The following is a 25,266-nucleotide window of genomic DNA, read 5'->3' on the forward strand; positions in this document are numbered from 1 at the left end:
TGTACATAGGGGCAGTATTATAGTAGTTATATTCTTGTACATATGGGGCAGTATTATAGTAGTGATTTTCTTGTACATTGGGGGCAGTATTATAGTAGTTATATTCTTGTACATAGGGGGCAGTATTATAGTAGTTGTATTCTGGTACATGGTTTGGAGTCACCGCAACATGAGGAACTGTATTGCGGGTCACAGCATTAGAAAGGTTGAGAACCACTGCTGTATACTTTAATGTCACCAGTTTTTGTATGGCATACTTTGCCAAACATCCCTAATGAGTTAAGTCTACTATCCCTCTGAACACTTGTGGTACACATATGGAACTCTCAACAGAGTTCTTAAAAGTATGTGTAACTAATGCCTGAGAACCTAACGGTAAAACTCCCATTATGTCCTAAACAACCAGTTGCTGGAGATATAATTAGATCATAATCTCTAAAGAAATGGTCCCATTTCCTGGCTCTGTAACAATGAAAGAAAATCTGTATGCAGTTAGGACCTTTTGTTTACTTTCTGTATTAAGCAGATCAATTCCTTTAACAATGCTGAGAGATAACTCAGCCTAGGATAGACCTACATATTTCAATACTAAATCATTTACCCGACCAAAGAAATCACACAAATTACATTGTATACCCACCTAAAATCAAAATGTATACTAATACAATATATATATATATATTAGTAATATGTGTGTTGTTTTGGATTTCTCTGGTCCTGTGTATCATGTACTAAACAGATCAACAAGCAACTTTCACAAAATACTACTTTTTTCCAGATTAATACTATTATTAGTCCTATTAGTTAACTAAATACAATATTTTTGTTTTTGCAAACAATATTTTTGAAAAGACATCACACAGCAAAACATTTAAAATGCTTCAAAGAAGTGCAACCTTTTTAACAGAAAAATTTATTGAAATAGTTTGTCCTTTTTCTCTAGGCATCCCCTTTCATACTTCTAGAAAAACACAATTCACTTTGTACTTTTCAAAACCAAGTACTTGTTAGTTATTCTAAAAATGCAATAAATCAATTTTCTTCTGCCCTTGTAGATTTTTCTCCATAACATTGGCATGGATTAAAATAAGCAGTAAAATTACCTATGAACTGTTCCTGAATCCCTCCCTGTGAGATGCCTACAGTATTCTGTACAATTAAACAATAATTTTGGCTGCCTTGTTTGTTGTTATTGTTATTTAAGTCTCTACAGTCTAAGTATGAGTCAGCTTTAACGTGGTAAGGCCGCAAACCAACGCTGCACTTTTATCTGACAGTCTCATATTGAGCCAATGAATTCTCCCCTGAGAGTTTACCACTTACCTGTCACAATCAGGGGAGATGCTGTCAAGGCGGATTACCTAGGATCACCGTTGCCGCCTGTGTTTGTCGCCTGGGCTGTCTGGTCCAGGCATCTTTGGTTAAAATTGAATAAAACTGTAGACACATCACACACTTGGCACTGAACATAGTATTTATTTTTCTATTTACATAAAAATAAATGTTCATATCATGGTCTGGATATTAAGGGAAAGGAAATTAATGTTTTTAAATATATACGGTATACTATAAATCTTATCTAATCACCACATTTAATCTGTCCCCACATTTTTCACATATACAGCTAGTGACAGGTTCCTTTAGGGTCCTATTAACCAATTTCCATCCTTCTTCTTTCAGCTAAAATTGTTTCCTTCACATCCCCATAATATCAACTTTGTTATCCTACCTGGCATCAGCAACGAGTCAGAGGGGGCATGTCCTGCTTGTCTGAGTCCCCAAGCCTCCTTCTTAACATTCAGTACTTCATATAACGCGACCAGGGTGATGTCATCTAACGTTCTTTACCCCCTAACATTTGTAAAATGTACCCCATGTATGTATCTGATCACTAGAGATCAAAGCAGCCTCCAAGGAGACATGCAGAAGAGTAGCAATCCATGAAGACATGTTGTGATTTCATGTGAAGAGATACATACATGGGGTACATTTTTCAAGTGTTTGTGTCATATGACATGAAATGCAGAACAGTGAGAAGAAGGCAGGGGAAGGACTCGCTGAGAAGGGCTTTAACCTTCATTCCTTCATTGTTCTATAGTTATATACCATTACATAACCATCAATGTAATTTTGATGTAAACAGGCATCTATTCCATAGATTTACAGTTATCACAGAAAATAAGCCTTGTCTAATCTGGAGATTTAATCATTTCCCTACATGGAGACAGTGCCCCCATATTTTGTAATTTAACCTGGAACAACTTTAATGATATGCAGAATACAAGATTGCAGTAGAGCATAAGGTTTATAAGAAATATGCCCCACACATCCCCCCACAGTTACCCCCAGTAATGTGCCCTACACAGGTCCCCCAGTAATGTCCCCCATACAACCCCAAGTAATGTCCCCCATACAACCCCCCCCTGTAATGTCCACCACAGCCTCCCAGTAATGTCACCCACAGCTACCCCAGTAATGTCCCCCACAGCTATTTGCAACATTTTCAGAGTTTGAAACAAAAAAAAAGTCTTCTCGATATACAAATTGTTATGCATAGTTTGGAGGGGTTATATAGCTATACCTAAAACAGTCACTTCTTCATTGGAGCTCAGAGCTTCTGTAGTAACTTCCATGCATGTTCATCAGGTCTGTAATTAACACATATAGTTCCATAGACTAGGTAGAGTTTGGTGACGTCAGCTGCTTGTCATTTGACCAGGATTCCATCATTGAATATATTATTGCGCTAACCTGAATGTAAATGGAATGTATTTTAATAATCAGCATTTTATTTTACAGCATTTAGCAGCAAATTAAACATTAAGGAGAAACCTTTTTTAAGTTGTGTTAAAATTTTAGCTTACATGTTAGCTTAGATGTAGCCATATTTAATCAAAGGCAATATTGCGTAAAGTGGCTATAGTATAGGGCTATATTTATACATATGTTATGACTTTCATTCATAATGAAAACTAAAACAAACTGCCAGATGGATAACACAAATATCAACTTTCAGCATGGTGTCCATCATCTTGCTAGAAAAAGTAGCTCTGACTGGAGATCTGTTATACCTTAGAACTACAAGAAATGGTCAGCAATGATCACATTGGAAACATCAACCCTCATTAAACTAAACTTATATAAGTAATAGTTTTTTTCATTTGTTTGACTTCTAGGTACAACACACTGCCCAGACCTATGACACAGCAGTTATCCAGCCCTGACTTTTCAGGCCATGTGGATGAAAAACCGGAGCAGGCCACCAGTATCGGTCAGATTAAACCAGAGTTATATAAGCAGCGGTCAGCTGATGCGGAGATGAAGAAGCAGGAGGCCACCAGCTGTGGACGCATTAGCTTCATCCTACGCTATGCCTACAACACAGAGCAATTAGTGGTAAAGATTTTGAAGGCACTAGACCTACCAGCCAAGGATGCCAATGGTTTTTCTGACCCATACGTGAAGATGTATCTACTGCCTGACCGAAAGAAAAAGTTCCAGACTAAAGTTCACCGCAAGACTCTTAACCCAATCTTTAATGAGACATTCCATTTTAATGTGCCCTTTAATGAGCTCCAGAACCGCAAATTACACTTCAGCATTTATGACTTTGACAGATTCTCTCGACATGACCTCATTGGACAGGTGGTGTTGGATAATTTGCTGGATTTCTCAAATCCTACAGAAGAAACACCCATATGGAGAGACATTTTGGAAGCCAGTTCTGTAAGTGTTCAATAGTATCTTACAAGATAAGGTTTTCACATTTCAAAAGGAAAGGAAACTGTTAAAGCAAATTCCAGATAAATATGAAATCATTAGTGATATTTTATATTATAATACTTAATAGATTTAATTGCTGTATCATAAAGCATATGTTTGCTCTGTTTGGTGAGTGCTTAGCCAAAAAGCCCTCTCCAGGGACTCTTCATGGCATAAGGATGCCTATTGATGTCCTTATGTGTGAAAGGGTTAATATAATGTTGCGACAGAGACGTGCACTAGACTGAAGGTGATTCACCTCTCCAGAGGAAATGTGTTTAGACTGTAAAATAACTCAATCATTACAGTATTCATAGATTCATACCCAAAAATACTTTGAAAGGAGATTTAATTTGCAAATGGTATATTTCATTTCCTGTGTCTATATAACTTGGGGGCCACACATAGCCCTTAACTAGTTTGTGGGTGACAGCACCCATCTGACAGTAGAAAATCTAATTTGCACACTAAATATAGCCTTAAGCTATGCTAATTAAGTGATTTACTGTTAGATTGGTGGTTTGGTGCTGGATCAGAGAGTCTGGCACCACCCATAGGTCAATAGAGAGATGAAAATATTGACATTGCTCAAGAATTGCTGGAACGAGAGAAATAATTCCAAACGAATTAGTAGAGAAATAACGTGAAGCATTGCAAAGAGTTGGGGCTGGTAAAAATAGTGAAAGATCTTCTTGAAAGTGTTTTTCTGTGCTGTCTAGAATATAGGCAATATAAATCTCCATATTTGGAGTCGATTCATAGGAGACTGGTCAAGTTTTAGATTTCCACAGACACGATGTAATATTACATTTTCCTTCAGCAATTGCTGCTTGGGGCAAAAACAGGTTCCCTGCAATCCAAAATTTTATTGACAAAACCTCCTCCTCATTTTCATTCTAGAATATATGTGGCCTACCCCCAAGTGCATTCCTCTTTCCCTTACAAATTATTTCTGGCGTAAACCCCAGGGGGACTTGGGATGTTGCATCAATCAAGAAACTATTGAATTTCTTTATTCTGCTGTTAATGTGTCAATTAACAACGGGCAACTCAGCAGGAATAATTTTGTTACACTGGATTTAATGATGTTCTTCCAGAGAATATTTTCATAACACCACATGCAACAGTTCATCTGTGAATTTATTCTGTTTTCTAATTGTTTTGTATTAGCAAATTACATTAGACTGACACCAGTTTTTTTCTAGAACTCAGACATAGGATCCCAACAAATCAAAACATAGCTCATGTCTATATATATAATTATTGCATAGTTTAACCCTTTCCTGTAAAGCTGTTTTCTGTTTTTGCACTTCTATTTTTCTTTCCCCATGTTGTCAAATATATCCTGCCTCACAATTAGAGGCTGCCAGGTATCAGGGCAAGCAACTATATCCAGAAGGTAGGACTTCCCTAGCCTATTAGGTGCCAGGGTGACATTCAAGCGTGGCATCTAATGAGTTAACAAGGGTGATCATTGTGTCTTTTGCACTATGTGTAATGCAGTATAATGTCTGCCATACACACACATATTCCATCTCCACACACAGAGAAAAATTTTAAGCTAGAAAATAAATACGTCAAAAATGGGGATATCCACCGCGCTGCTCACATGAACAAAAGGTCTCATTGTGTGTATAAAACTTTTTTTTATTTTTAAATGTTGCAAACTACACATTTCAAGGGCTCTTCATCAGGTTAGTAAAGAGGCTCTATGATGGTATATATAATAGTTAAAATAAGTATTTTTATAAATATAGATAAAAATAAAGGTAAGAGAATGAAACTAAATATCAATAAGAAGACAAATGACACACAACACATATAATCAATAAACAGAGTAGAAACTAATTTGATATAAAATCAGTTAGTAAAAATCAAAAATAGAGAGTCGTAATGTCAATTATATACAGATATTGAAAGTAATACACACAATATCATTTAATATAGCATTGATTTAAATAAAATAAAATAGTTAAAGGAGGTATGGACTAAATCCCTCCGACTAAGCCAATAAATAAATTATATTACAGTCTTTACTGAACAGGGTTAAATGTCATGCTTATATGTGCTATAGAGCATACCTTGCCTCTAAAATTGATTCTCTTCCTGGGGTTATTATGTTGTATTTGTGTAATCCAGGTAGAGAGCCACAATTTAGTCATTGCACATGACTGAAAAACAAAAGGAAACAAAGGTAAGTTAATGGTTAAAAGAGGGTTAGAAAAAAAGATATAAAAAATGTAATGAGTAAACGAATGTGGTGGGGAAACCCTATGCCGCTCATACAAGTGTGTGTCAGGAACACACCTTGACGTGACTGGAAGTCTAGACGCTGCCGTTAGCAACGTGGTGGGTTCCTGGGCTTGGGGGAATTGTGATTCCACGTGGTTAAATGATGTAATGAGTATACTACATTGAAATGAAGATGGTATGATGCACATATTTAGTTTTATTCAGGTTGTATTGAAAGTTGTGGTAGCAATAAAGCATTAGTGGAAAAAAAACAGACTTCACTATCACCACTATTATGCTGGCCGAAATTAAATGATAATTTCTGTCATGTCATGTAAACCCAAGGGCTGTTAGGTGGATAACTTGTGTATCCAGTATATTTCTCACCTTTTTAATTTATTCAAGTGATCTGTGTTGCCATCCGAGATCCAATTTATTAGGACAATCTTTAGAAGTCTTTATTCTCCAACGTGATCGAAAGTCGTGTGTTTTGATAGGCCTTGTTTAATAAATGTATTTTTTTATGTTTTTTTAATCTTTTATGTAGGGGTTGTGTTGTTCGCCCACATACTGTGTGTTGACAGGAACATTTGATCATTCAAATTACAGAACTGGTCTTGCAATTAAAATGATGCTTGATAGTAAAGGACTCTCCCGTACTGTGGGCAGTAAATTATGTTAGACCTTGGGGATAGTGTCACAACAAAGGCATTGCTTGTCCCCACATTTGAAGATGCCCATAGTGAGGTTGATGTCTCATGTGATCTGTATTAAATGTTTAGGGACACCAGTGGCCAGCATATTGTTTAGAGTGGCAGCCCTATGGTACATAATTCCAGTATTTTGGGGGGTGTTTCTTTACCCTTGAGCAGGATCCTTCAATGTTTTTTTAATTGTATCTAATGCTTGCATGTTGGGCATTATAAGCAGCGATGAAATTATACTTGAAAGACAACAACTTCTTTTATATATACCATTGTAGAGCCAATTTACTAATCTGATTAAGAGGGTGGTACGCCCTGGAAACGTGTAGTTTGCAACTACCCCTTGATAGGCCTACCTTTGTAGGGGTAGTTGTTTCGCCTTTAGGGGATCACTGCAGCAGCATCATTGCTTGATTGAATTCTTCGACTGAAACCAAGACCATTTTTGACCTCTAATTCCCAAAAGGTACTGGTACACATCGCTGTATCAATCAATCGTTTTAGATTTTTACTGACCCTTCGAGTGCCTCCACATTCCCTTTTTCTTTTTTTAATATCCTTCTATAAGCTAGAAAAGAAGAAATACTCATGTTTTTCTGTTTCCAGAGAAAGTCTGGTAACCACACTGTCAGTCAATTGGAGCAGGAGACACTTCACTTATCTATGGCAGATAGATGAAATGGCTGCTATAATGGTAGTTATGTCACTGAACAATCAGTCTCTCATTCTTGTAGAGTTTTATTCGCTCTCTTTTTAAAAATGATGCTCCACTTCTTTGAGGTTCCTGGCCATTTGTCCCCTTTTAGATGTGTGATAATAAAATGAAAATCATTATCAGTGGTCTTAGAGGACCATAGAACTCTCCCAAAGGTATTGGGCCTCAGATCTACTTATCAGGAACAATCACCACAGGATTCCAATTGTTCAGTTTGCGTGTAGAATTATTATACACAACATAAAAATAAGCATATGCATATATAAGCAGTGAGAGAAAAATCATTGCAGTTGACTCGTACATTGTAACCTGCAGAATCCATACAAAGACTGGTGACTAATAACATCTTTAGTTACCATGCAGAGGTCTTTAATGTTAAATCCATACTCACTGTACAATACAATACAATGTAGATTTCCAACTCAATAACCTAACCATTGGATCTCATCATAAAGGAACTAGCTGCAGAGCATTGCATTTTACCTTTTACTATTATATACATACATTTGATACAGAGAGATTTGTGGTTTTAATGACATTATGAGGTTCTTCAGATATTTAAAGGTCTATCTATTAGACCCGTATATTGTATGAGTAGGGAAAGGCAAGAGTATGTTCAAGAAACACACCTTTTAGCTAGAGTCAACGATGACTACAAAGAGCACTTGTCACTTTGGACAGTTTATCACATCTATGAGTGCTATGTATAGCTTCAATTCTTCTTTAGACGAGCTGCAGAGGAATTGAACTGTGGCAGACAGGTCCTTAGCTAAATGCTGCATTGACCTGTGGTAAGCTATCTTATGATTAGTGATGAACTACTTTTCCCAGCAGGAAGTCCCCTCTCTGCACCAACAGATGGTGGACATGATCAAATATGCACTGCACAATACCATTAGTCCCGAGGTGTACCTCACAACTGACACATGGACGAGTAAGCACTGGCTGGGATATAATGACGGCTGGTCTTTAGGCAGGAGGCACTGTGGCTTCCTAGTCTCTTGTTTTCTCATCCAGACAGTGCAGCGCCCACATCACCACTTTTAGCAAAGCAATTGGGAAATGGCAACAGGCAATGCTAAAACTCATTTGTCTAACGTGCTCAATCTGGCGGTGCAAAGGTTCCTTGCCAATTATAGAGATCTGCCATAACTGCTGCTTAAAGTGCATGCCATATGTTCAACTTTTCAGCATTCACACACTGCTGCTGCTCGCCTATCTTCACTGCAGAGGAATTTTAGGCTGCCCATCCACTGCCTCATATGTGATGTACTAACTGAGTCAAGAAATTCGGACAAAACCATCAAACCTTAATTTCAACCAACCCACTCATCACTACTTATGATCAAACCAAATGGAACACAGTGGACAATCCCTTTTAAAAAGATTTCCAGGATAAGATTATTAATGATCTATCTTTAGTATATGACATCAGAATAAGATCAATGAGGGTCCAACATGTGGCACATCCAGTCCGATGGTTGAAGAGACTGTTGTGATCAGATGAGCATTCTGTTCTCTTTCTGCTTAATATGCAGAATTCTATACATTGTGAAGTGGCAAAAGCTGGTCATAGCAGGTCATCCCTATTTATTTGGGGGAGACTGAGCCGCAACCATGTCATGTGACTAACGAATGCTGTCAAAGTCTCGGAAACTAAAGTGGAAGAGTCTCTCAATCAGCTCCCATCCCTCCCTTTAAATGACTTCATTTTAATGACCTGCCCTAAATTCCAGAAAACCCTGTAACATGTTTTCCCATTATTAGGTTTATGAGGCAGTGATATATCACTCCAATTAGACTTCCAAAGTTATAGGTCAGTAAATGATAAATTATGGCACATACAGTAATATATGTTAATGACACGTGCAAAGATTGTAAATGATGCCCCTCTGCTGTCAACACATGCTGCCTTTTACTGACCTCTGGCCTCTGTCCATTTGTGTTGGGAATGGTTCATTAATAAATCCCATTGATTGCACCAAAAACTAACAACAACAGATGTATTATTGATTTCACACCGTTTTTTAATTCTATTGTCTCCTTAATCAGATGAATTAAATAATGAATTTAATACTCGCTATGTACTTTGTGTATGATAGATAGAAATATTGTTTGATGGATGTGAGATAGATAGATAGATAGATAGATAGATAGATAGATAGATAGATAGATAGATAGATAGATTATGGGGCACATTTAATTACCCGGTCCTGCGCGATCCCTGCTGTGCATTGTCCGACGAGAATGAACTTTGGCACGCTTCACAAAGATCATGCACCAGATTTCCTGCATCTCTCGCTTCCCCGCTCAGCTCCGCCGGAGTTCACCATCTTCTTCCTGGTGTATGTAAGTGCATTGGATGCAACACAATTTGAATATTAAATCCCTTGCTCAGTCTGAATCCATCAGATCGCCCAACGGTCCGCCCCCCGATTTCTGTTGCATGAAAGATTGCGCCAAAATCCGATTGCATGCATCACAATCCACTTCTAACACTTCTAAATAGCTGTGACATTGGCGCAAGTCTCGAAAATTTCTAAAAGCCAACGAAAGTGCGATCTGTGGGACCCTTAGTAAATAAGCCCCTATGTTTTTGTTAAATAGATATCTATCTTTGATATATAAGGTGTATCATAGATAAGGAGGGCCAAATATAGCCAATCAACATTGAAGTAAGGTCCAAAACAATCAGAAATGAATACAAGAGAGCATACTTATATGTATGAAGTTATGTGCATGTGCAATTCTTTCTTGGTTTTTATCTGCCATTATCTATCTACATTGAGGGGCAGCGCATAGTAGTCACCCTTTTCTAGTACCACTCACCTACTAATATATTATTGCCTTACATTCTGGGTCACCACTACAGACCTGATTGTCTAGTGAACAGAGCGATGTGAGCCACAGAGCTGACAGCACATCACTCCTGATCCAGCCCTCGGCCCCTACCTCTTTGCCAAAGAGCAGTAAACCAGATAGTGACACATCACTTTCAGTCATGGAATAGATATAAGCACTAAGCTATTTATCTCCTTACAGACCAGCTTTTGAGTCTTAATGTCCCAGCATTTTGCTAATTTTTCCCTTCCAAAAGTCATAAGGAATTGTTTTCAGTGGATTTTATTGATTTTTTTTAAATGGCTCCATTTAGGGGTTCATAAAATGTTTAATAACCCTTTTAATGAGGGAAAGATTGCAATTCTGAAGCTTTATGTGCTAAGTTTTGGTGATCATGATCTGGTGTAAATAGCTTTAACCTCTTGGTTAGTTCATTTTAAAGACTCCAAATTTGTAGATTTTTTTTGACAGGTGGCCAAACATGGTTCTGTTATGTTCTTAGACTATAAAGGGTCTATTCTGTTATCACCTTCAAGTAGTCATATACTGCAATACATCTACTCTCTAATGAGCCAGCTTGATAGATAAAGGCCTTCTCCAGAGACCATGAAGTGACAAGCTGCACATGAGGCTTTTCCTCTGTGTATTGTGTGGCTTTTTGGCATATCTGGGCCTCTGGTGGTACAACAGAGCTGTTATTGAATTCCCCACTCTAGTAATAATGAGATGACTCCACATAACAAAGCTGATATGTGAGTTGAAAAAACAGGGAATTGTCTGCCTGTTGTGACCACTGTAGTGACTAGGACTGAAATGATAATAAATGCTGAAAAATATATGTTTATTATGGTAAACACATCTGTTACATTATTGATAACGCTAACAGAAACTCTTTATATTTGCTTTGTTACCTTTTTTTTCTGCTCTGAAATAATCACAAATACTAGCACTTGCAGTTATTTCCCCCAAATCGCCACCTTGACGCTAGGGGTACTTGAAGGGGAAAGGCCGGCCAGGTGGTGGGCGCATCCGGTGGGGAGTGTGCCTGCATACGGCGTTCCTGTCCCCGCAAACTTGCTACAGCCAGCAAATTTTCATATGTGAAAATTCGTCAGCGGCTTTTATTTCTATTTTAATATTTCTAGGGCTAACATGAGCGGTGGTGTATGAAAAATAACCTCCTTAGAGTTACTTCAGGCTTTATCAACAAAGTAGATACAGTATAACTATATGTAAATGAAATGCAAATCAGCATCTCAAGCATCAAAACATTTGTTTTTCTGGACAGACATGCTTGTTTTTTTCTTTGTTTGCAAATTGTACCCCCATCACCTAAATCTACATGGTACGGTGACTACACAGGAATTCTCTGTCTTTAAGATTTAAGGGCACACATAAATTACCTGCCGTAATTGATGTGCAAATTAATTTCTTTGCACTTTGAATAGTTTCTTCTCATTACGTCTGGAAATCACCCAAAGCATCAGAAGAAAGGAAGTGCAGAGGATTTTACAACCCGTCAATCAAACCTTCTTAATCTTCCAAAATTGTAAAGCTGCTAAATTATCTTCTGTTGAAGAGATGCCATATTGCAGAACTATTATAGCAGGGTTTGTTTCTTTTGGTATTCTTGTAATTCCATACACTAAAACATTCCAAGTCATCTGTGCTGCATAAAATGGCAATGATAATAATAATCTTTATTTATATAGCCCCATCATATTCCATAGCACTTTACATCTCGAGGGGGCATAATGGAACTCAATGGAACAATGGGAGTGAGGGCCCTGCATGCAAAAGCTTATAGTCTATGACAGCGGTGGCAAACCTATGGCATGGGTTCTAGAGGTGGCACTCAGAGCCCTCCCTGTGGACACCCATCACCCAGCACAAAGGTCAACATTCAGGACTCAATACCTTCTCCTGCAGTCAGAGGCAGCCCAGGACGTGCCACGTTCAGCGCTATTTTAAAGTGACTAGTGCAGGAGGAGCAAGGAGGTGCTGACATAGCTGAATTTTCATTGTAGACCCTTCTCTGGAGTTGTGATTCATCCTGTTAAGGGACATTAGAGGTAAACTGCAACAATAATCTAAATTTCTCCCTTCTACTGTATTGGTGTCCTCTGGATGCCAATAAGTTTTAAAACTGTGAGTTACCTTATTTACTTTAAATTGGCATGTGGCACTTTGTGAAAAATATGTGGCTTTTGCTTGTTGTTTTGGTACTCAGTCCCTGAAAGGTTCGCCATCACTGGTCTATGAGATACTGCAGTGAATACTGACACATGTACACAGGAACGGATTATAGGGGGAGCTCCCGTGGAGCGCGCCCGAGACCCCACCATAGCTGCACAGTATCTAATAGACTTGGGTCTATAGCAGATGTCACTGCGCCACCAGCAGCAGGGTGCCGCCATCTTGTCGGAGCCCAATGGTATGTTGACACCGGTGGAGGAGGTCAGTGTTCATCGGGGGAATGGAGTGCAATTTTATTATTTTACCTAGGGCACTATATAGTGATAGGAGGGCTGTAGATAGTCATAATAGGAGGGCTGTATAAGCTTATAATAGGAGGGCTGTACAGTTATTATGGGAAGCTATATATAGTTATTATAGGGGGCTGTATATAGTAATTATAGAGTACTGTATATAGTTATAATAGAAGGGCCGGATATAGTTAAAATAGGCAGGCTGGATATATTTATCATAGTGAGCAGTATATAGTTATTGCTGGGTATGCGTATAGTTCTTATAGAAAGAGTGAATATAGTTATAAGGAGGCTGTTTATAGTTATAGGGGAGCTGTATATAGCTATTATAGGGAGGCTGTTTATAGTTATTATAGGTTTACTGTATAAAGTTATTATAGAGGGACTGTCAATTGTTATTATAGGGGGGCTGTATATAGTTATTATTGGGTGCCGTATATAGTTATAATAAGGGTCTGTATATAGTTATTATGATGGTCTGTATACAGTTATAATGGGAGCCTTTATATAGTTATTATAGGGGGGCTATATATATAGTGATTATACAGGGCTGTATATAGTTATAAAAGGGAAGCTGGATATAGTTATATAGTTATTATAGGGGGGCTGGATATATTTATCACAGTGACTGTGTATATATATATATATATATATATATTCCTGGGGGAAATGTATATATAAGTATTACTTGGGAAGCTGTATATATTTTTTTCTAGCATTGTTTACTAAAATTGTCGGGAGCATGCCCACCAGTCTGCACCCTTAATCTGGCCCTGCTTGTACAGAATAGTGAATTGGCAAGAGTAAAAGTAAGAACTTTCCCACTAGAATTTCTATAAATGAAGGTCCTATGCCCCAAGAAGAAGTAAATAATGGTCACTGCATTACTTCTCTTAAGCAAAGTGACAAGATAACAAGCGATTAAGTTAAGTATCTCGGTCAGTCCCCTAGACATTCTATGAAGCAGCTACAGAAAACAGATTCCCCTATCATTCTATTCAAGTGGAGGATAAAGGACCACATATGGGACCACTAGAGGCCAGACACTTTTCACACATTCTTTAAGGAATTCATTTATTAATGTGTAATGCTGGGGGATTTTAGTTTTAAGAATTCATTAGAGGCGTGGGTTGCCTGCTTTATTCATTTGCTCTGTAAATTCAAAGTAAGCCCTTCACAATTGTTTAAATCGTTCAATGAAAGGGTGTACAAATACTGTGCTTTTTCTGTTGGGTAATAAAGTACTATATGCAGATGAATAATATCAAGGTGCACATGCTGTGATCTCCAGAGAGACATGACAATCTTAAAATCTTTAAAAGCCACATTGCTCCTTAATTGGAATATACTGAATAGACATGCAGAATGTACATATACGATATGGTACTGTTATGGTATTATTGCAGAATATATGGACTACAGTACTTCTTAAGTCACTGCTATGAAAGGAGACAATGGGTTAAAAAGTTAAGCTTCTGCTATTCTTTTTACCTGTCCTCTCCACGGAAATACTTATTCTGGTGGAAAACAGCAGCAAAATGTTCAGTTACACCACAGCTAATTAGTATGCGACCAATATCCCGAGAAGGATGAAACCTTCTTATCTGGGAAACTGCCGAGGGAACCTTGCTGTTGGTACATGGCGGCATTACTATGCTCAGGGAGTTCTGCTGTTTTGGATTTTCCGCCCAAAGACAAAAGACAAAATCTAAACATATTTTCCAGTTATAAAGAGATGGTGCCTTCTGGTGCGGATGCTATTGTACTGCAGCACATTTCAGCTCTGTATTGTTAGAGTAACATACATAATACATTACCTTATGGCCTTTATTTCATATTTTTGATTTCTATATGGAATGGAAACCTTAGGGGTAATCTGATTTATATGAGTGGATAGTAGAAAGAAATAGCACATTATTTATTTGCTCCAAGAACCTTACAAAGGATCTGGGGACATACATGAATCGAGAAAAGACATTTCAGTATTGAAAAAGATATCAGTAGAGATAAGTAAACAGTAAAAGCAGTCAAACTATGCAATGCCCTTCCCCAAGAGGTAGTAATGTCGGCTACTATGGCAACATAATTTAGTGAAAAATGTGGTTGAACGTTGCAATTGATGAAACTAACAATTAGTGCAATTTATGGCTATTAGCTTTTTAAAGAAGATAGGTTGAGCCAAGGATTAATCTGACTGGCATTCTGCTATGTATGCAGTTGTGAGAAAAAGAAATGACCATCTCTTTAAATTCTGTGGATTTATGCTTCATATGATATATAAACAGCATTGTTGATAGACATCGAGCACCATGGGATTGTCATCAAACTATTGTGCTGTGTGATCTCTGCATTACACTGGCTACCACATTGTTTAAAGGGAACCTTTCGCCAGGAATGTCATTTTTAGCTGGTGACAAGTTCCAATAGCCTGTGCTATGCTGATAATAAAAATGTCTGTCAGCTTTCTGATTCTGCTCTGAGTGCAGAAGTCCTCATAGTGCACTCAACTATCTCTGAGTATTTTGAGATATTTTCCATACCTTAAGTGCCATATAATATGTAGGTTCACTTTGGTCAAAGCAATGCAGTTGTACAGATCTTGATATGCACGCAGTTACTTGCTTCAGTTCCTATTTACTAATGATTTCTATTCACTGATTTTTGTACATAAACAAGGGAGTTTAGAAAAGAGTACAAACATTCTGTCGGACTTTGAATGATAAATTTGGTGTAAAGTCCGATGGAGCACTCCCTAATTTGTATTGCATGATACCTAGAGCAGCAGCGCCACAAAAAGATAGTTTCCACTAGAAAGAACATGAAAAATCCAATGGAAAACTGTCACAGGGCCCTTAGTAAGTGTGCCCTATTGACATACTGCATTATTGGTTAGCTGGGCATATTATTATTTCCATTAACAATTACATGACATCTAAATCGAATAGATATGTTCAAATATCAGTTTTTTTTCCACTGACCAAGATTGTGTCCATAGAAAACTTTGCATGTGCCAGTTCCATCCACTTTCACTCCAGTGTTATTTCTGGGATAGACCATCTTTGCATTGTAAAAACTTTTGATTATTGCCAGTATTTGGAGTGTATAGCCACTAAATCCTGTTGCTTAAGAGTGAGTTTGTGCCAACAAACTTGTTCCATATGGGATTTATTAGACTGAACCCAGAGCTGCTGAACTGAACTGACATGCTCAGTTACCTTTAGGATTCCAGGTTCTTTTTTGATGAATCCTGCATGTGCCCAATCAAAAAAAAACCTTCATGTTCTATTTTGTTATTGTATATAAATATTTTTTGAATATACAAAAAAGTATATGTACATCACCAGTTTTAGTCATCATTGTCAACACTAGATCTTCATGGCTCTCACCAAGACAACAAAAGTCCAGAGTGACGTTTCAGAGGAGGTTTCTCCTTCTTTAAACATGATGAAAAAGGAGGAGTCTCCTGCAAAACATCACATACGCTTTTTTGTATACTCAAGAAATATTTATATAAAATAATGAAATAGAACATGAGAATTTATTCAACTGGCCAGGACATAGAGTCTCGTTTTAAGACCACTATTCACACTAAGTACTATTGGGAGCGATATTATATTATTAATGAATCCTGCATGCACACAATGGGGCAGATTTACTTACCCGGTCCATTCGCGATCCAGCGGCGCGTTCTCTGCGCTGGATTCGGGTCCGGCCGGGATTTATTGAGGCAGTTGCGCTGAAGAGCATCGGAACACACTGGAATACATCGAGCCAGGCTGAGTGAAGGTAAGTGCAATTTTCGCAACACATTTTTTTGAAAATGCGGCGGTTTTTCCGAATCCGTCGGGTTTTCGTTCGGCCACGCCCCGATTTCCATCGCATGCATGCCAGCGCCGATGCACCACAATCCGATCACGTGCGCCAAAATCCCGGGGCAATACAGGGGAAATCGGCGCAAATCGGAAATATTCGGGTAACACGATGGGAAAACGCGAATCGGGCCCTTAGTAAATGACCTCCATTGTGGGCAATGGGTAAATGAACCATAGTGAGTGGTATGGAAGTAAGGAGAAGTCTCACTTATAGTTAGTTTCAGTCTCATTGCTGCTAAGTGGTGAAACCGGTCAAGATCTTAGCCTTTTCAAGAAACTGCATTAGCAACCAAAATGATGGGGAAATACACCAACATTCAAGAATAAAGGCTTTAAAACAGGGCATGGCAAACAGCAGACAGTGCTGGGAAACAAACCCCAAACCAGGTTTTCCACTTCTGCTGGGTACAATATCTTGCATACCCAGTTCCACAGAGAAGATTTTGCTGTGAAGCAAGCATATTACAGTGTTCCCCATAGTAACAAATTAACTCATTGGTTATATTTCTGGCACTTTTACAATGAATCGTCTATTTAAATATGTTAAAGATTTCCAATCTTCTCACCATCCCCCTTTCTCTATCTCCCATTTATAAAATGAAATTGATAACCAAACTCACTAGAAGAAAATGGCCTGGAAGATTGCCTCCTGAGTAATCTGAACACATGCACATTAGGAATTCGTCTTGGATGTAGTTTTGTGGGGTTGTGTTGATTTTCATGTGCTGACGTCTTGTTGTGAGCTTGTGTCTCAGACTAGTCTGTTCTGAGGTTTCTGTTTCACATCACAAATGGATTTGTAGCGCCACAGATCGCTGGCTCTGACAAGCCATACATATTTATCAGGTTGGAATTGGGACATGGCTGAATGCAGACATGAACACTGGCTACAGATACGAGAAACAGACAGGGAAAACAAAAAAACTGTTTAATGTATGTTCTTTTGTAAATAATGAATCTTTCATGCCAAGAAATGACTAGCTGGTTTACTAAACTGGCACAAACTAACAGTGCATGCCCCTGAAACAATGATCGGAGCGGTGACAGTGGAGGTTATTTTTAATGGTTGTCTCAGGACTTTCAGATGGAAAACTGACATTGTTTTTTTTTTCCCTCTCTGCACCTGTTGCTCCATATTTATTGACAGTACCACAATATTCATGGGTTTTCTGACACTCACAAACTTTCCTGGTTTTGGGCACAGAATTTGGAGCGCTGCTTGGGAATCCAACACTTTTCCTGCACATCTTGTGTTTTCTAATACATTTTTTGGCTCAATTTTTGGAGCACACTAAGAGCTGCAAAAAGCTGTCCTCTGGAGTTCTATTTCACCTTCATGAATGAGGAGATAGTTCTAAACCTTTTCTGTCTAGCACCACAACATTAACCCCTTGCGCCACAATCTTACACACCATTAAAAATTATAGTACAATGCGCCAAAAACAAAGACCTAGCGCCCAAACTGATAAATGCCTCTCAGTGTATCTAAGAACTTCCAAAACTGAAGCAGATACGACTAAAGTGGGGGTTTATTCATGTTTTCTTTTCACATAATACTAGCCTGGATACCATATACTGATATTCTATTTCAGTTAGTTTCAGTTCTCAAATTCTTCTGGAAAGCTTCTGTGCAATTTTTTCATTTTTGGATTTCCTTTTTTTTTTTTACACATCTTCTGTGGATAGTTCATGGTAAGTTTAAAATAGGCCACTTACTATGTGTCTGGATAATACAATTGTGACTATCAATGACTTTTTCTCCTTTCCAAAAAAATAGTTCATGTTTAGAAGCAAACAGATAGAAACCACTTATTCTGGATATCTGGTTTAAATTGTTGGATGCTGTTGTCCAATAACCATCTAGCAACATTCTCAGAGCAATTAGGCTTTTTACAAAATAATAACTCAATAAATGTATCAAATGGATAAATGACATTGCTGTGATGTGTGTAATAATTAAATCATTTTCATTATAGTTCATTTTATGAATTGTGTTTCTTTTGATGAATCTGACCACCTTTGTTCATCACAAAATAGAAAAGGTAGAAGAAGCAGACTTACTATATTATTTACTCAAGGACATAGACTGATCTGTGTAAACATCTGGTGAAGTGTATACACCTCATGTTCTAGTTTTCTTTTAATTAGTTTAATTGCAGAATTCTTTCACTTCCTAATTGCTCCTCTTCTTAAAATAGTATTGCTTTAAAAACAGGAACATTAAAAGTCTCTTTTGCATTTCAAGGAGAAAGCCGACTTGGGTGAAATAAACTTTTCGCTGTGTTACCTTCCAACTGCCGGCCGCCTTACTGTCACCATCATTAAAGCAACGAACTTGAAGGCAATGGATCTAACTGGTTTCTCAGGTTAGTTATTTAATACTATTGTGTACATTTCTTAGGTTTGCAAATATTTATATGTAAAACAAAGCAAAGGGCTATTTTAAGCCAGAATGCAAAATGAGAACCTAACTGATCAGGCTAAGCAAAATCAAAGGCAAATCAAAGATTAAAACATGTTGCATGTTTAACAATTTTTACTAAATATTTTACTAAATATTTCATGACCGGAACAATTAGTACTATGGCTACAGTACAAGTAGGAAAAACATTACTGAACTCTCTTAGACATGAAGTTGATAATTGATTTTCATCAGTGAGTATTGCTTTGCAGATCCATAGTATAACTGTGTTTCTCTTGTTCTGACTGCCTTAGCCTATTTTGAAATACTAGGATAGTGGTAATGACAGGGTTTTAGTTTAAACAGCAACTGACATTTGACATAGAGTAATTTTTAATATTGTTGCAGATGCGGTGTTTTTTAAGAAATTAAGCTTAGATTTTAAGAAACGGGCAGCAAAGTGTCCCTCAGTAGCAGCTTTTCCTTGAGTTTGTTTACACAGCGCTGAGCAGTTAGTTGTAAGCCTTCCTCCTCTATCTTTGTCCATAGTATTCTGTAGCATGAGCCCTAGACCACCCTCAGGGAGGGGTCGGCTGTTGCACTGGTGGTTAAATGCCTCTGTAGCAAATATGCACACAGATGCTGGAAAATAGTACAGTATGCTGTAGTATTTCATTTATAAAATGGAAACTTTACGATGCTCCACCTTATGACGCACCTCAAGTGTTTCACAAATACTCACTTTACAATTCAAATCTAATAAATTATGAGATAACATATATTGGAGTACCAGAAAAATATTATTGACCCACAACTCAGTTGCACTGCATGGTTTCTTAAAAGCTTCCTTGTTTGTTGACTTTATCTTAAAGATCCATATGTTAAAGCATCTCTGATCTGTGAAGGCCGGAGGCTGAAAAAGAGAAAGACATCTATAAAGAAGAATACTCTGAACCCAACCTATAATGAGGCATTGGTGTTTGACATTCCTAATGAAAACATGGACCATGTGAGCCTTACAATTGCAGTTATGGATTATGATTGGTAAGGATTTGGCCATTTCTCTTCATTGGCTCATCAAATTGCATTATTGTCATCTGTTGACCACCCATTGACATGAATTGCTCTGTTTGAAGAAATAATAACATCAAAATTTCAAAAGTCACAGAAAAACACAATCTATTGTGGAATATGTTGTTGATTCTCCAGCCAGGCAATGGAGGTGTAATCTCTATATTTCTTTGCATTTGTACAGTATAGGTCACAATGAGGTTATTGGAATGTGTCGTGTGGGCAGTGATGCGGACATGCCAGGAAGGGAACACTGGAATGAGATGCTGGCAAATCCCAGAAAACCAATTGAGCACTGGCATCAGTTAGTTGAGGTAAATGCATTTGCAATGAACTGTGACTACCAACCCTCCTTGGCAATCTTTATATTTTATGTATTGTCAAGGATTATACAAATAATTTTGTAACTTTCAACTTCACATTGAATATTTGGAGCTAAGATTATCCGAAATAAAGGCGTTTGAGGCAGCACATCCGTGAGAATAAAGGTGTTTATTCGCCCAAGGTAAAAAACATCGCACCTGTACCTTGGGCGAATAAACATCTTTATTCTCACGGATGTGCTGCCTCAAACGTCTTTATTTCGGATATCCTGTGCTTCATCTTTGAGTCAGGTGAACTGGGGCCGGCACCCATTTTTTCGGCTATATACGTTTTTTCCCACAACTGTGCTGCTCCATTCAACTATTTGATTGGAGCTAAGAATATTCTCTAGTACGAATTTAACAAACAATTTGCATATATTTCTATATTATTTATATTGTATTCACAATTATTTAAAGCCTATTAGCCCTGTCTCCTTCAACCACAGTGATTAACAACACTTCATGGTATAGGAAAACCTGTTAATCACTGTGTATGGGCAGAGGAAACAGGAGTCAAAGGCATTCCAGATAAGAACTGGCAACAGTTAATTGATATCTGAATATTCTGAATATTCTGTAAAGCAATCATATGTGTCTAGGCTCAGCATTTCCCCCTACTTCCACCATCACCATCGTCTTCCTTGTTCTAGTCCATACTCTCCTCTAATAGACCTGACAGTTCAGCTTTAACTAACCCTGCTTTATGATGTTAATGTTTTTTTTTTTTTTTCAGGAGAAAGCTTTGACCAGTTTTGTGACAAAATCTTCCCCACCTCGGGAGAAGCCAAGTATAATAGTGGACAATACACATTCTGACTAGTTGATACCACTACCTAGGAAGAGAGAAGCAGATCAGGAGAGCTGTAAGTAGTGAATGTCTATCATCTTTCCAGTCACAAATCATTGTGACACCAGATGCTATATCTGACTTTTTTTTATTGTACATGGAATGGAGAAAAGAATGACTATACATGACTATAGAGCAAAAATGAGGCGCTGACTTCCCTAACATACCTGACTGTCACCTGTCATCATTCTTACATGATGATATGTTCCAATAGATTCCTGCATGTTGATTTCAACAAAGGTATTTGTTATGCATCTGAATAATTCCAATGTTTTCTTAATATTTAACATTACATTGCTCCCTGCCAGCAGCGAGTAGTGAGTCATGGTATAACAGACCAGAAAATACTCCCAGCCAAGACTATACACTGGGTTAACATGGTCTAGCTCAGATTATACCCCAGGTATACTTTGGGCTGCACCAGATTATACCTTCCCTCAGGCCAGAGTATACCCCCTTCAGTAGCATTGTGATAAACACAAGAATTACTTAATTTTTATACATTTTTATTGTAGATTAAGCTCTGGTAAGTTCTGTGAGAAACTAAGCTGATTCCAAACACACAACATCACTGTCAGGCTTCATTCCCACATTGAGGTTCAAACACTGTTTGAACTGCCCCCTCGCCCTTCCATGCCCAAGGACCCACCATGCACTGCTGGCATTAATCCGGGTAATGTTAAAAATTTATTAAAAAGCATATTTGGCACAGGGTATAGAAATCTCCGCAGATGCAGAATTTTTAAGAATCAGTAAGTAGGTAGTTTGAAGCAAACAGCAAATTTTCCTTTATAGATTCCAATAAATTCTGAGGTACAGTAGATTGAGTGACAAGGCGTTTGAGTAACATTTTGTTTGGGTAATTTTGTATCCTGAGATGTGGCTATATGTGTTTATCTCAACTTGAAGATTAGTATGATTAGATTGAGTGGTAAGTGGGTTAGTGAGAGTAAAGAGATAAAAGATATCTTAAACTGTTTTAACTCACCTTAATCCCCTGCATATATAGTTTTTTTTTTCAAATTCAGGCAACCAAGGTTTCTATACTCAGAACATATAAAAGAGGTGATAGAGGACAGATGTCTCGAGTTCCTTTGTGAATGTCTAAAGGAGAACAGTGTGCATGGAAAAGTTGTATAGGCGGCACAATATATACTATTACTTATCTTTACCCCTTGTGAGATCTGTGCTGTTTCTCTTTTTGGTTTTCCAAACTAGGAATGTATTACCCTAGGGCTTTTGCCCATCATTCTCCTTTTCCAGTGTCCAGACCAGACTAGCTCTATCACTGTTCAGGTTTAACTCTTCAATAAATGTCATTGAGATACCAATTATTATTATGACCATATAAGCTGCTGAGAACATTCTATGGAGAGGTTATCAACAATTTGATTTTAAACCCCTTTAATATGTCTTAAAAAATTCAAGTTAAAAGAGAACAGCCTTTTCTGATAATGGAGGAAGCATTTATGGCCCATGTGCACTGCAAATAACTATAAAACAAACCCTGGCTGAAGCCAAGATTGACTGGGCAGTGGCTATTCGTGTTAGAGAGCTGAACACACATTTGTCTTCCACACCTTGATTATACCGCTCCTGATCTATTACAGTGATTGAATATGTTGTAATGGGTTTCAAGCTGTGGAAATTGTCTTGTGTAGTACAGTTGGTCAGTTCATTAAGGTCTGATGTAATATGTGGTTTCTTTGAGAGCCTTGTTATGAGGGCAGGGTTTTTTTTTTGCTGAACCATCAAACTTAAGATAATGAAGTATTTTCTGTAATTCTTATGCCTCTGCTATTCCACACACCTCCGTGGAAAATAAATCTCTGGATTCTGAGGTAGGACTAGAGAGGTACAGAACAAATACTACAACAACCGTGTCATTTTACAATAGTAGAGATAACCAGCTCGATTCTGTGTTTTCATTTTGAAGGTTCTCTTTTTCTCCTAGAGAATCTCATATTTGTCCACATTATGGAAAAGGCGAATGCTTATGGGGTGTTTGATGAAAGGGGCTTTTCCTCTTAATTCTATATCAAAATCTAGGTGATCTGTGTTCGATTGAACAGACTTCAATTTACACATACAGGACCCCATTTACACATACAATAGACGTAATACAACATTGCGATCGCAGTCAGATTAGACATAACCAAGATTATTCTGTAATGTTGTAGAATACATATACAGGAATATATTCAGAATAAGTGTCAAAACAGGTAACAGTTAACAAATAATGCAATATAGTGTTCCAGGCACTTATAAGGAAAGGGTGGAAAATGTCACATCTTTTCACTGTCTGAAATAAGGGCTCTGGGAACAGAGGGCCCATTTTTTCTGAAAGCATGTGGTATCATGCAAATGGTAGGCTAGGATGTTTTCAAATGAATAAGTAGTATGCATAAATTCAAGAACTTCTAAGAAATCCTGACAACAGGTAATTAACAATGGCATGTTAAGAGAAGTTTGGTGGTTAGAAGCAAATGCCCTACTTCTACTTTCTGGGATGGTTTAAAGGGATTAAGACCTATAAGAAATAGAGCCATTTTTAACTGGAGAATAAATGGTCTATTGAGTTGAGATAAAAGAGCTAGTCTTTGACCACAGGGTTAAAATATGCTCACAGCACATATCGTATAGTGATGAGAACCCGTATTCCTGCACTTCCTCCAGAAGTATAGTGACAAATTAGGAAAGATGAGATGGAGACGGTAAGTGGTGTAATACCATCTCAAGCATATTTTATTTGCTGCTTCTTGATACCTAGTGAAGTGGAACATTGAGTAAATATCTTTAAAAGCAGTCAGAGAGTGAGAATGTTTGGTTTAAGTGTCTGTTCCAATTCTCCATAGGCGTAATTGAGGTAATAAACATTTTCTCATCTAATATATTGTAGAAAATATATTGTAGACCTTTAACACTTTTCAATGTCTTGCACAATAATTTAACAATCTATGAATTAATGGAGGAAGAGCTAAATTCCAATGCAAGTAAGAATTTGTTAATTTTATGAGTTGAAAGTAATTCAGTTTGAGGGATATTTCGTAGTTGAGTGTTCAAACTGTATCCTCCTAGATGTGGTTTGAATGTCAAGGATGTAAATTACTTCTGTCTCCCTTCAGCTCTGTAGATTCACGTCAGGAATATGTATTTCTAAAAATGCAAGAGGCACTTTGTTCAGGGGAATAGATATGTTTGTAGTTATCAAAGGTAGATAGAGTTAAATATGGATACGGATGTGGATGAATATGGATGTCTGCTAGAGGAGATTAAAGTTGTTAATTAAGGGTGCCAATTTTGTTGGTGGAACAGAAAGGGAGAGAGTTTTTGGAACTATTGACTTTATAAGAGGAGTTGTAAATAAGTGTTCTAGGGACGATGATGTCTGTGTGTGCATAAGAATTACCTTGTCTGCGAACAAGGCAACCTTATGTGAGACTTATACAACCTTTATGCCTTTTACATTGTTGTTGGCTGTAATGGCTTCAGCTAATGGTTCGATAGAGAGGTTGAAGAATTTAGGGGAGAAGGTGTACCCCTGTCTTGTACCAATAGTCAGGAGAAAATAGTGAGACTGTGCCCCATTCACAAATACCTGAGCATTGGAATTAGAATAAAGAGCCTCAATTGGTGTGTAAATATATTCAGAGAACCCATGTCATAGGACCAATTAACTTAGTCTTCTCGGCATCAACTGTCCTGAAGGTAGCACTGGTGTTAACAGTATTGCATCAGGGAGATAAACTTTCGGGTGTTATCCACCTTTGATAAGGTAGGGGGTAACCTTAATCACCTTGCTTGTTAGTATGCCTGCATATAGTTAACATTTCCAGTACGGAGCAAGATAGGCCAGAATTTGTGGGTCCCAGTGGAGGGCTTGCCATGTTTAGGGATAGTAATAATAAGTGCAGTCAAATTATCAGGAGGGAGACTCCCATTGGTAGCTGCCTTATTGAAATTTTGT

At 37.7% G+C, this 25,266-nt stretch overlaps 1 protein-coding gene across 7 annotated transcripts in view; it reads left to right on the plus strand.

The window, feature by feature from the left end:
* SYT3 (synaptotagmin 3) overlaps nucleotides 1-25,266 on the plus strand; it is a 148,532-nt gene that overhangs the window by 110,775 nt on the left and 12,491 nt on the right. For all 7 annotated transcript variants that reach the window (XM_072110377.1, XM_072110383.1, XM_072110381.1 and 4 more), the window contains 5 exons: nucleotides 3,177-3,726; nucleotides 18,861-18,981; nucleotides 19,889-20,060; nucleotides 20,272-20,401; nucleotides 21,186-21,315. In XM_072110377.1, the coding sequence (XP_071966478.1) occupies nucleotides 3,177-3,726; nucleotides 18,861-18,981; nucleotides 19,889-20,060; nucleotides 20,272-20,401; nucleotides 21,186-21,272 (1,060 nt within the window). In that variant the 3' untranslated portion in view covers nucleotides 21,273-21,315. The remainder of the gene's footprint in view (nucleotides 1-3,176; nucleotides 3,727-18,860; nucleotides 18,982-19,888; nucleotides 20,061-20,271; nucleotides 20,402-21,185; nucleotides 21,316-25,266) is intronic.

This window comes from Engystomops pustulosus, chromosome 6 (assembly GCF_040894005.1).
Source record: "Engystomops pustulosus chromosome 6, aEngPut4.maternal, whole genome shotgun sequence".
In the NCBI taxonomy this organism is placed as follows: domain Eukaryota; kingdom Metazoa; phylum Chordata; class Amphibia; order Anura; family Leptodactylidae; genus Engystomops; species Engystomops pustulosus.